The sequence below is a fragment of the Budorcas taxicolor genome, chromosome 10, assembly GCF_023091745.1.
Source record: "Budorcas taxicolor isolate Tak-1 chromosome 10, Takin1.1, whole genome shotgun sequence".
Taxonomy (NCBI): domain Eukaryota; kingdom Metazoa; phylum Chordata; class Mammalia; order Artiodactyla; family Bovidae; genus Budorcas; species Budorcas taxicolor.
In genome coordinates this window covers 22,065,512-22,078,037 of record NC_068919.1, presented here as the reverse complement: position 1 = coordinate 22,078,037, position 12,526 = coordinate 22,065,512, and the positions used below count along the sequence as shown (strand labels likewise).

The window sequence follows — 12,526 nt, the reverse complement described above, 5'->3', positions numbered from 1 at the left end:
TCAAAAAATATCAACCAAATAATATATTAACAAAAATGTGTAATAACATATAACAAAAATTTGTTATAATAATATGTGTGAAGGAAAAAAGTGCAAAATACATTATCTATGAGCATGGCTATATAAAGCAATAAACACTGAATAAGAATAGAAAAAAACACAAAAGAAATTAATCAAAATATTAATAATAGTTGTCTCTGTGAGGCAATTTTATTTTTTTTTTTTTTTGTATTTCCTAAATTTTCCATAATGAGCTGATACTACTTCTCTACTTTAGCCACAAAGGGAAAAATAAAAATAGCTAACATTATGTGACTGCTTGCTCTACGGCTCACCTTGTGCTAGGTGTTGGATATACATTATTCACTTCAGTTCTGGAAGAACGTTTTACATATGTATTGTTATTGTTCCCTTTGAAGAAACAGAGTTTTGGTGAGATTAGAGAACTGATCCCAGACAAGTTAGTAAATGATGGAGCTCAGGTGCAATCACACTGTTTCTCTAATACAAATGCCTCTGCAACAAGCTCTAGAGCACATATTCCATTAGTGCTTTCAATAAATGGCCGTGATCCACAGGATGCAGGATTTGCAGAGGAAAATATTTTAATGTATTGAGAGCCTTTACAATATTTGGACAAATATGGGAAAATATGTCATCTGATCTAAAAAAATAAGAAGGGACTTAATATAGTTTCCTTGAAAGTGAAAGTGAAGTCACTCAGTCATGTCTGACTCTGCGGCCCCATGGACTGTAGCCCACCAGGCTTCTCTGTCCATGGGATTCTCCAGGCAAGAATACTGGAGTGGGTTACCATTTCCTTCTCCAGGGTATCTTCCCAACCCAGGGATCAAACCCAGGTCTCCCACATTGGAAGCAGACGCTTTAACCTCTGAGCCACCAGGGAAGCCCTTGTAGTTTCCTTACAAACAAACAAACAAAAAAGAAAGTGGAAAAAGAACTGGTAAAGGTGAAATTTTTCCCAAAAAATACCAGATAAATGGGTCAATGTATGTGACTTAATGCTAACTCAAAGAGGGGTCTGGACAACCAGCCTGAGGAAGGAGAAAACGGGACTTGTAGGTCAAAGAAATAAAGGATTCCTTCAGCTCAAAATCCCTCTTTCCTTTCAGTTCCAAGTGTCCTCAGATCCAGAACATCACGACTCCTGATGCTGCACACCTCTGATTGGTCATTCCCAGCAGAGGCCAGAGGAGCCACGAGGAACCACACCACTGTCACCAACTTCATCCTGCTGGGGCTCTCACATGCCTGTGAGCTGCAGATGCTCCTCTTCCTGGGGCTCCTCCTGACCTACCTCCTCACTCTACTGGGGAACCTGCTCATCGTGGTCCTCACCCTCATGGACAGGTGCCTCCACACCCCCATGTACTACTTCCTCTGCAACTTTGCTGCCCTAGAGATCTGGTTCACCTCGGTCATCTTCCCCAAGATGCTCACCAACATCCTGACTGGAAACAGGACCATCTCCCTGGCAGGCTGTTTCCTACAAAGTTTTCTCTATTTCTTCCTGGGCACCACAGAGTTCTTCCTACTGGCAGTGATGTCCTTTGACAGGTATGCGGCCATATGTAACCCCTTGCGTTATGTCACCATCATGAGCAAAAGGGTCTGTGTCCAGCTAGTTCTTTCTTCATGGATCACGGGATTCCTTCTCAACATCATTCCAAGTTTCCTCACATTTCAGCAGCCATTCTGCGGTCCCAATATCATTGATCATTTCTTCTGTGACAGCTTTCCACTCCTGGAACTCATATGTGCAGACACAAGTCTGATCGAGCTTCTGGGTTTCATCCTGGCCAACGTCAGCCTCCTGGGCACTCTGTCTGTGACGGCCACCTGCTATGGCCACATCCTCCACACCATCCTGCGCCTCCCCTCAGCCAAGGAGAGGTGGAAAGCTTTCTCAACCTGTTCCTCCCACATCACTGTTGTCTCTCTCTTCTATGGCAGCTGCATCTTCATGTATGTCTGGTCGGGCAAGGGAGGCCAGGGGGAGGATAGGAACAAGGTGGTGGCCTTGCTCAATACCATGGTGACCCCAGTGCTCAATCCCTTCATCTACACCCTGAGGAACAAACAGGTGAAGCAGGTGTTTAACAAGCAAATTAGCAAGCTCCTCTCAGAACTAGGAGCTGGATCTGAGAGGGTGGAGAAAGTTGGCTCCTCTCCTGAACCTCTCCAAATACTGCTGCTTCCCGATCTCCATGAACTATTTTCTCTCAGACAGTTTCTTAGCAAATGCTATAATCTACAGTGGTTTCTTACGTTTATCATTACTGGCTCATGCAGTCTTGTCAGACAGTATAAAAAACTCAGTGTACCACAACTGTGTCTGGTATGTCTTTCTGATCCTAGAATGTATCTGAGTGATTTTTGGTTTCTTTGTTGTCAGGCTTTTGTTTGGGTTTTGGTTGCACTCGGTCTTTGTTGCTGCACACAGGCTTTCTCTAGTTGCACCGAGCAGGAGCTACTCTAGTTGTGGTGATCAGACTTCTCATTATGGTGGCTTCCCTTTTGCAGAGCTCTAAGGCAATGGCACCCCACTCCAGTACTCTTGCCTGGAAAATCCCATGGACGGAGGAGCCTGGCAGGCTGCAGTCCATGGGGTTGCGAAGAGTAAGACGACTGAGTAACTTCACTTTCACTTTTCACTTTCATGCATTGGAGAAGGAAATGGCAACCCACTCCAGTGTTCTTGCCTGGAGAATCCCAGGGACGGAGGAACCTGGTGGGCTGCCGTCTATGGGGTCGCACAGAGTCGGACACGACTGAAGCGACTCAGCAACAGCAGCAGCAGCAGCAAGGTGTCTGGGCTCAGTAGTTCAAGTCCACAGGCTTAGTTGCCCAGTGGCATGTGAAATCTTCCCGGACCAGGGATAGAACCCATATTTCCTACACTGGTAGGCAGATTCTTAACCACTGGACTACAAGGGAAGTCATGCTGTCATTTCTGTTTGTATGTTTTGTTTTGTTTGCCCATGCCACTTGGCTTGTGGAATCTTACCTAGCTCCTTGACTAGGGATTGACTGCGGGCCCTCAGCAGTGAAAGTGCAGAGTCCTTAACAACTGGACTGCCCTGAGTGTCTTAATCTGGCCTCATTTCAAATTACAATTTAACATACCTTCTTCACTAAAACCTTTAAAAATCAATGAAAATATTCTCAATGAGAATATATTTATGATAGACTTCAGAATTATTGTGTCCAGAAAAATTAATGAGGTGGAATAGCCAAGAAATATTGAACAAAAAAAGTGTCAGGTATTAAAACACTAACTTAAGAGCAAACAAATAGAACAGTGGAATTGGATAGTCTAGAAAAATGATGCAGATTAGACATAAAGACCTAATAGATGATGAGGGTAGACTTTCTATGAAATTCCCTGGTGGTCCACTGGTTAGGACTCTAAGCTTCCATTGCAGGAGGCATGAATTTGATCCCTGGGTAGGAAAGAAAACTAAAATCCAGCAAGCCACATGGTGAGGCCAAGAAAATAACAACAATAAAACAAAGTAGACTTTCTAATCTGTAAAGAAGAGACAGTCCAGTGGATAAATAATGCCAAAACTATCGGCTAACCACAATAGAAGACTGTTGTCTCTTAAAAAGATTGGGATCTAGTACATTATTGGGAAAACGTTAGAGCAGAAGATAAATTTAAAAGTGATACATGCCTTAAATATTTATTTGAAATTAAAAGCTAGAAACACGTATTCACTAACCTATAAATATTCTTTTCTTTGAGTATGAATATTATGACTGTTGCAGTCTTTCTTGCTTAAACCACATTCGCAATATGAAATTTTAGGATTTGCTTCAGTGGTACAAAAATTGTAAAGATGCCAGAGAAACATCTGTGAACAGAATTCTAGAATTTTCGCATTTTGTTTGCCTGTTGCCAGCCTTCACAGTCCTTGCCCACACCTCAATCAACAACTTTTTTCATTTTCTGACCTTATGGAATCTATCGCAAGGACTCAATTTTGTTTTTGCAGAAATAGCTTTGTTTTTAATACTCATATTTCATTGGTTTATCTTTATTTAGTTAAAAATATCATTATAGTAACAAGTCCAATTATCAAATCAAGGTTTGGGAACAACTGATTCTTGGTACAAGCTAACTGGTGGAAATAAAAATATGCATGGGTACAGCAGCCATTTTCTAGCTGCAAAGGCATGCTGTGAACATCAAGGACTTGGGGAGGTAATATAACACAGAGGCTGAAACAGCTACTAGAAGTCCACCACCTAGGTTTAGATTCCCAGCTATTAGCCATTTGAGCTTAAATAAGCAATACTTCTTGCATCACATATATTGAAAGCAGAAGGAGAAGAGGGCAACAGAGGATGAGATGGTTGAATGGCACCACCAGTTCAATAGACATGAATTTGGGCAAGCTCCAGGAGATGGTAGGGGATAGGGACGCCTGGCATGCTGCAGTCCATGGGGTCATGAAGAGTCAGACACAATTTGGGAACTGAACAACAACATATATATATGGAGATAATAATATATCTACCTCATAGAATCCTTATAAATATTATTAATGTATGTCAGAATGCTTAGCTCAGGGCCTGATAAAGCTCTATGTTAGGTGTCGGGTACTATATTTTACTGAAGGAATAAGCTGTATAAATGAAGATAAATGAAGAGATTACCTAGAACCTTGCAGAAAAAGTTGTTAGATCCTCATCTCATATCTTAAACTGAAATAAATTCAGGATAATTAAATAAATAGTAAAACCACAAAAAAGAAAATCTGGATAAAAATTATCTCATTAAGATGCATAGGGGACTTCCCTGGTGGGCCAGTGGTTAAGATACTGTCTGCCAATGCAGGGAACATGGGTTTGATTCCTGGTCTGGTGAGATCCCACATGCCATAGGGCAACTAGACCCTGCACACCACAACTACTGAGGCCAAGTGCCCTACAGCCTGTGCTTAGCAATAAGAGAAGACACCACAATGAAAAGCCTGGGCACAGTGAAAAAGAGAGTAGCCTCTGCTCACCTAAACCAGAGAAAGCCTGCACACAGCAACAAAGACCCAGCACAGCCAAAAATTTAAAAAAAGAGAATTTGCATACTGCAACTAAAGATCCTGCAAGTTGCAACAAAGATGAAAGATCCCAAGTGCCACAGCTAAGACCCAGCATGCCAAATAAATATATATATTTTTTAAAAGATATGTAGGGAGTTTTTTCAATAGAACTAAAAACATAAACTTATAAACTTGGCTATATAAATTTTTAGACTTCTTTATGTTAGAGAAAAAAAAAAAGTAGTCATGTATGGATGTGAGAGTTGGACTATAAAGAAAGCTGAGCACCAAAGAATTGATGCTTTTGAACTGTGATGTTGGAGAAGACTATTAAGAGTCCCTTGGACAGCAAGGAGATCCAACCAGTCCATCCTAAAGGAAATCAATCCTGAATATTCACTGGAAGGACTGATGCTGAAGCTGAAACTCCAATACTTTGGCCACCTGATGTGAAGAACTGACTCATTGGAAAAGACTCTGATGCTGGGAAAGATTGAAGGCGGGAGGAGAAGGGGCCAACAGAGGATGAGATGGTTGGATGGCATCACTGACTCAATGGCCATGAGTTTGAGTAGGCTCTGGGAGTTGGTGATGGACAGGGAAGCCTGGCATGCTGCAGTTCATGGGGTCACAAAGGGTCAGACACGACTGAGCAACTGAACTGAACTGGACTGAACTATCTGCCTGAAACCCATTTCCCATTCTTAAAGTAGTAGGTCCCTGATCTTAATAAAGCCTCTCTCCCCTCTCAGTTCACGTAACCGACATGGCATGACGTCATCCCCAACCAGTTAGAGCATAACCATGGTTATTGGCTCAGGAATGGCCATATCACTAAAATCAGACCAGTGAAGCCAAGCAAATCTCAGTTCTGAGATACTTACGGGAGCTTGTGGAAGAAGAGTTGTTCATCTGGACTTGAGATTGAGAGGATGTTGGGGGAAAAGGACAGAAGACACAAATTACCAATAAGGGGAACAAGTAAGTAGACACCACTATGGATTCCTTAGGCATTAAAAAGTAATAATGGAACATTATGAACAACTTATGGTAATGTTTTTAACAACTTAGATCATATGGATAAATTTCTCGAAAGACAAACTACCAAAATGGGAACTTCCCTGGTAGCCCAGAGGCTAAAACTTGCTTCCAATGGAGGGGACCCAGGTTCAATCCCTGGATCACATGCCACAACTAAAGATTCCACATGCCTGATAAGGGGTTAATATTCAAAATATACAAAGAACTCATAAATCAATAGCAAAAAAGATAAACAATCCAATTCAAATGGGCAAAGGGCCTGAATAGACATTTTTCCAAAGAAGACACGCAAATGGCCAACAGGCACATGAAAAGGTGATTCACATTATTAATTATCAAGGAAATGCAAATCAAAACCACAATGAGGTATCACTTCACACCTACTAGGATGCCTGTCACTATAAAGAAAAGAGATAACAAATGCTCTCAAAGATGTGGAGAAAAGAGAACTCTTGTGTACTGTTGGTGGGAATGTAAACCGGTACTATCACACAGAAAACAGTGCAGTGATTCCTCAAGAAATAGAACTAGCAGAAGATTCTGCCATCGCACTTCCAGATACACAACCAAAGGAAACAAAAATCATTGTTTCAAAAGGTATCTGTACTCCCATGTTCACTGCAGCATACTCACAACAGCCAAGCAAGGTATGGAGACAACCTATGTGTCCACTAACAGATGAATGAATAAAGGAAATGTGGTATATATAAACAATGGGCTATTATTCAGCCTTTATCTTGACATTTTTGACAACATGGATGAACCTGGAGGCCATTATGTCAAGTAAAATACACCAGACAAAGACAAACACTACATTGTATCACTTACATGTGGAAGCTTCAAAAAAAAAAAAAAAAAGTTGAACTAATAGAAACAGATAGTATAAAAGTGGTTGCCAGGGGCTGAGGTGGAGAAAATAGGGAGAGGTTGCTAAAAGGCTGCTGCTGCTGCTGCTAAGTCACTTCAATCGTGTCCGACTCTGTGCGACCCCAGAGACGGCAGCCCACCAGGCTCCCTCGTCCCTGAAATTCTCCAGGCAAGAACACTGGAGTGGGTTGCCATTTCCTTCTCCAATGCATGAAAGTGAAAAGTGAAAGTGAGGTCGCTCAGTCGTGTCCGACCTCAGCGACCCCATGGACTGCAGCCTTCAGGCTCCTCCGTCTGTGGGATTTTCCAGGCAAGAGTACTAGAGTGGGGTGCCATTGCCTTCTCTGTGCTAAAAGGCTACCAACTTTCAATTATAAGATGAATAAAGTATGAGGATCTAATATGTGAAGTGAGCGAAGTCGCTCAGTTGTGTTCGACTCTTTGCGACTCTGTGGACTGTAGTCCTACCAGGCTCCTCCGTCCATGGGATTCTCCAGGCAAGAGTACCGGAGTAGGTTGCTATTTCCTTCTCCAGGGGATCTTCCCAACCCAGGGATCGAACCCGAATGGGGTGAATATAATTGATAACACTGTATTGTGTAATTGAAAGTTGCTAAGAGTGTAGAGATGGGAATACCAGACCACCTGACCTGCCTCTTGAGAAATCTGTATGCAGGTCAGGAAGCAACAGTTAGAACTGGACATGGAACAACAGACTGGTTCCAAATAGGAAAAGGAGTACATCAAGGCTGTATATTGTCACCCTGCTTATTTAACTTATATGCAGAGTACATCATGAGAAATGCTGGACTGGAAGAAACACAAGCTGGAATCAAGATTGCCGGAAGAAATATCAACCTCAGATATGCAGATGACACCACCCTTATGGCAGAAAGTGAAGAGGAACTCAGAAGGCTCTTGATGAAAGTAAAAGAGGAGAGTGAAAAAGTTGGCTTAAAGCTCAACATTCAGAAAACTAAGATCATGGCACCCAGTCCCATCACTTCATGGGAAATAGATGGGGAAACAGTGGAAACAGTGTCAGACTTTATTTTGGGGGGCTCCAAAATCACTGCAGATGGTGATTGCAGCCATGAAATTAAAAGACACTTACTCCTTGGAAGAAAAGTTATGACCAACCTAGATAGCATATTCAAAAGCAGAGACATTACTTTGCCGACTAAGGTCCGTCTAGTCAAGGCTATGGTTTTTCCAGTAGTCATGTATGGATGTGATAGTTGGACTATGAAGAAGGCTGAGCGCCAAAGAATTGATGCTTTTGAACTGTGGTGGTGGAGAAGACTCTTGAGAGTCCCTTGGACTGCAAGGAGATTCAACCAGTCCATTCTAAAAGAGATCAACCCTGGGATTTTTTTGGAAGGAACGATGCTAAAGCTGAAACTCCAGTACTTTGGCCACCTCATGCGCAGAGTTGACTCATTAGAAAAGACTTTGATGCTGGGAGGGATTTGGGGCAGGAAAAGAATGGGACCACAGAGGATGAGATGGCTGGATGGCATCACTGACTTGATGGATGCGAGTCTGGGTGAACTCCGGGAGTTGGTGATGGACAGGGAGGCCTGGCGTGCTGCAATTCATGGGGTCGCAAAGAGTCGAACACGACTGAGCAACTTAACTGAACTGAACTGAAGAGTGTAGAACTTACATGTTTTTATCAAATAAAAAGGTAAATGTGTAAGGTGATGAAAGTGTTAATTAACTCTGGGGGGGGATCCTTTAACAGTATATACAGCTATCAAATCATCACCTCTCTACTCTTTAATTACCTTGCAATTTTGTCAATTATACCTCAATAAAAAATAAAAAAACCACACGAGGGAGGGAGGGTTGAGAGAAAGTAAAATGGTCTTTGTTTGCAAATGACATAATCATCTATGCAGAAAATCCTAAGGAATCTACCCCAAAATGTTCCTAGAATTGATGAAAAAGTGTAGTAAGGTTGTAGAATATCAGATTCTTGCGGGGAAACATATTGTCGTGGTGGTTTAGTCACTGAGTCCCATCTGAACTCTCAGGACCCCACTGAATCTTCGCCAGTCAGGAATCTAACCCACGCCTCCTGCATTGCAGGCGGATTCTTTACCACTGAGCTACCTGGGAAGCCCTTATAGAGAAGCCTATGATACTACCTTATATGCTAGCAATAAACAATTAGAAATTGAATTAAAAAAAAAAAAAACATTTACAACAACACCAAAACATATGAAATACTTGAAGGGGTAAATTTAACAAAAGATTTTTAAGACTTGAATACGCAAGTCTGAAAACGATAAAACCATTGAGAAAAAATTAAAGGCTTTAATAATAAAAGGAGAAATACATTCATGAATTGCAAAACATTATTATTATTAAGATGTCACCTCTCATAAATTGCTGGTGAGATTATAAATTGGTACAATTTGCCTTGTTGAAGCCAAGACGACAATATGGATCACCAGCAGCTCTACTGGAGCCATCTGAGACAATTCGGCCAGGGTTCTTGCTCTTGCCAGGTCTGCTCAAACCAGCATGGTCTGATCCAGAAACAGGCCTCAATATGTGTCCCTAGAGCTTCTGCCAGTACATGAAAGACATCGGCCTCATTAAGTTGGACAAACTGAACTTCTTTAAATGGATCATCCAGCACAGCTACCTTATGCAGAAACAATACCAGCGTTTTGTATATAAAATAAAATTTTTTAAAACTTCAAAAATAAATTGATACAATTTCATATTATCTAATGAAGCTGAAGATCTGTATAACCCACAACCTACTAAAACCACCAAATCCAGCAGGTACCCTGGAGAAATTCTTACATGTGTGTCCAAGAGACTTGTCCAAAAACACTCACAGCCACACTTCTAGAAATTGGGGGAAGAAACTGCAAACAATCCAAATGTCTCTCCACAAAGTAAAGGATAAAGCAATGTTACATAATAGAATAGTACACAGCCATGAAATGAATGAATGATAGTCACACATTTTAACACGGAAGACTGTCAGGAACATAATATTGCAGTCAGAAAAGAATATACACAATTTGATGCCATTTATATAAAGTTCAAAAATATACAAAGATAAAAATGTACTCTTTAGGAACAATACTTCCCATCCCTCTGCCCACTGGTTCCAGCATTCTCAGCCTCTGGGTTCCTCCCTACCTGTCCCTTTATGATGCCACCAGCATCTTTCTTGAAAAAGGAATTTAGTCCTTTCCCAGCATCTCCAGGCTTTAATTCCCACATGCTGCTCAACAAACAACATTCTTAGGATATTCCCTTTTTATAGAACGATAGGGATTATAAATGGTAAATTAATGTTCTTTCCCATTTTATTATTACACCACACTGCAGACTTCTATCTTAGTGCCCAACTCACTTCCTACAGTGCTTATCCTTTAGCTTTCTCTAACATTTCATTAGGTACTTGCAAGTCACACTATTTTAGAAATCTCAGAAACTTCACATTGCTCATGTAAAGGGTTTAAGGCCTTCAGTATTAGAAAGTTAATTACAGACAAAAGGTGTATATAGTATCTAGCTTTGTTCACACCACAAACCAACTAATCCAAATTTCCTTGGTATGAAATAAATTCATTCAGCCAGTCAATCAGCCATCTATGCATTTTTAACCAATATATCAACTGGTCCACCAACCCATGGAGATATGTGGCTACATGTGCTCATATATATTTTTTTTAGTTAATTATATAAGCGTCCATTTTATGTATTGACATCAGTTCTAGTATCTGTTATTGGGCCTACCTGTTTCTCCCCTAAAGTGTCCCTGAATTCCAGTCCTTACATAGAAAGACGGTTGGACAAGAGCCCACTCTCAGGCCCTGGATGGGGCCCCCTCCCTACAATAATATTACAGAGTTTTAACAGTTAAGTGAAATCATTCTTTGCTTGTTCCTTGGAAAAGAGTTGACTTATTATATTTTGGAGAAGGAAATGGCAACCCACTCCAGTGTTCTTGCCTGGAGAATCCCAGGGACAGCGGAGCCTGGTGGGCTGCCGTCTATGGGGTCACGCAGAGTCGAACACGACTGAAGTGACTTAGCAGCAGCAGCACCATTATATTTCACCTCTACAACCTGGAGAGAAAAAACTTGAGCAAAGATCCAGCTAGCTCCTCAGTCTGGAAGGCTCTTTCCTTGTCAGAAGGAAAGAGGATGGAGGTAGGAGCCCAAGGAGCGGCTCTCCTTCCTCCCTGTGCTGATCACAGTGGCTGCCTTGGAGTAACCCTGGAGAGAGGGGAAACAAGAATTGGGCATAGAGAAAACACACTAAGACACTAATTCAAGTTCTCTTCGTAAACACAGTCCTGAATCTTGACTCTGTGGATGACATCTAGGCAAAACCTTCCCTTTGGGTGAGGTGTGCCTCCCTCCAGCGGAAGAAAGGAGCCTCACTTCACCCTGCCATCCTTAGAAATAAGCACTGTGCTCAGTAGCTTTACATGTAAACAAGACCTTGCAATCATTCATTATTTGTCCCACATTTTTAATGTACTCATTTAATGTAAAATAATTCCCAACCTGTGGAGCTGAATTCAATTCATAAGCAAGATATATTTTAAAATATTTTCCAATTGTCTGTTTAACCTTCTTAATCCTCCCTATCTTCTCCTCTTTTAGGTCATCTACCCCTTTGCTGTCCAACTCACTGGAAGGAGAGAAAAGGAGTCAGTGCCAGAAGAAGATGTGAGGGTAGATAGTTTCTAACTAAACTTCTGCAGACAGTACAAACCAGCATTAAAATGGTGATGCTGCCGATGAAGTTATGTAGCATTTCCTAAAAAGGCCTCTTATCAATTAACCAACAATTACTTATCAAGTCCCTGCCATATACCTAACATTCAATCACTCATTCAACAGAATTTTGCACTGCCAGGAGCTGCTTTAGGGACTGAAATGCAAAAATGAGTAAGATATGGTATCTACTCTCCAATAGTTCTTTTCTGAAATAAATAAATAACCATAAGACCACCAATTCATACAACTGAAGAATAATCTGAATTAAATTATGTGCACTAGAAATGCATGTCCATAGACAGTAGATAGAGCTCAGTGGACTGAAATTATAAAGATGCAAAAAAAACAAAAACCTTCTTAAAGGAGGAAGTGTCTGAAAAGAGCTTTGAAAGAGAAGTAAATAATAGATAACCAAGAGAAAGGAGGGAAGGCACCCCAGACTGTGGGAACAGCTTTGGCAAAAGCCAGAGGCTGAAATAGGTTTGAGATGCTTTGGGAGCAGCAAGGAAATGGAAAAGACAAAGTAGGCTCTTCATTAGCTCTGCAAACCCGTTTAAACCTCTTTCCAAAGGAATGGTGAAATTTTGATAAGATATTGTATGTGGGTTAAGAGTCTTTTAGCTGTGGCAGCTTATAATTAAACCATTGTCTCTAGTCATTGTTAGACAGCTCCTGAGAAAAGCCAGCTACCCCATGCTAATGTATAACTTCTTTGTTTTATGCAAAATAGTCAGCTCCAGTCTAAAAAAGAGCTGTGTGCCTCTATTCAAGTAGAAATGAATACCTCCTTCTGGT

General features: G+C 41.2%; 1 protein-coding gene across 1 annotated transcript; it reads left to right on the top strand.

Moving 5' to 3' along the window:
• Positions 1 to 1,171: 1,171 nt before the first annotated feature.
• Positions 1,172 to 11,701, top strand: LOC128054272 (olfactory receptor 49-like). Its single transcript, XM_052646883.1, has 2 exons — positions 1,172 to 2,179; positions 11,615 to 11,701. Exons 1-2 carry the CDS (start codon positions 1,172 to 1,174, stop codon positions 11,699 to 11,701), a joined length of 1,095 nt encoding a protein of 364 aa, XP_052502843.1.
• Positions 11,702 to 12,526: the final 825 nt, after the last annotated feature.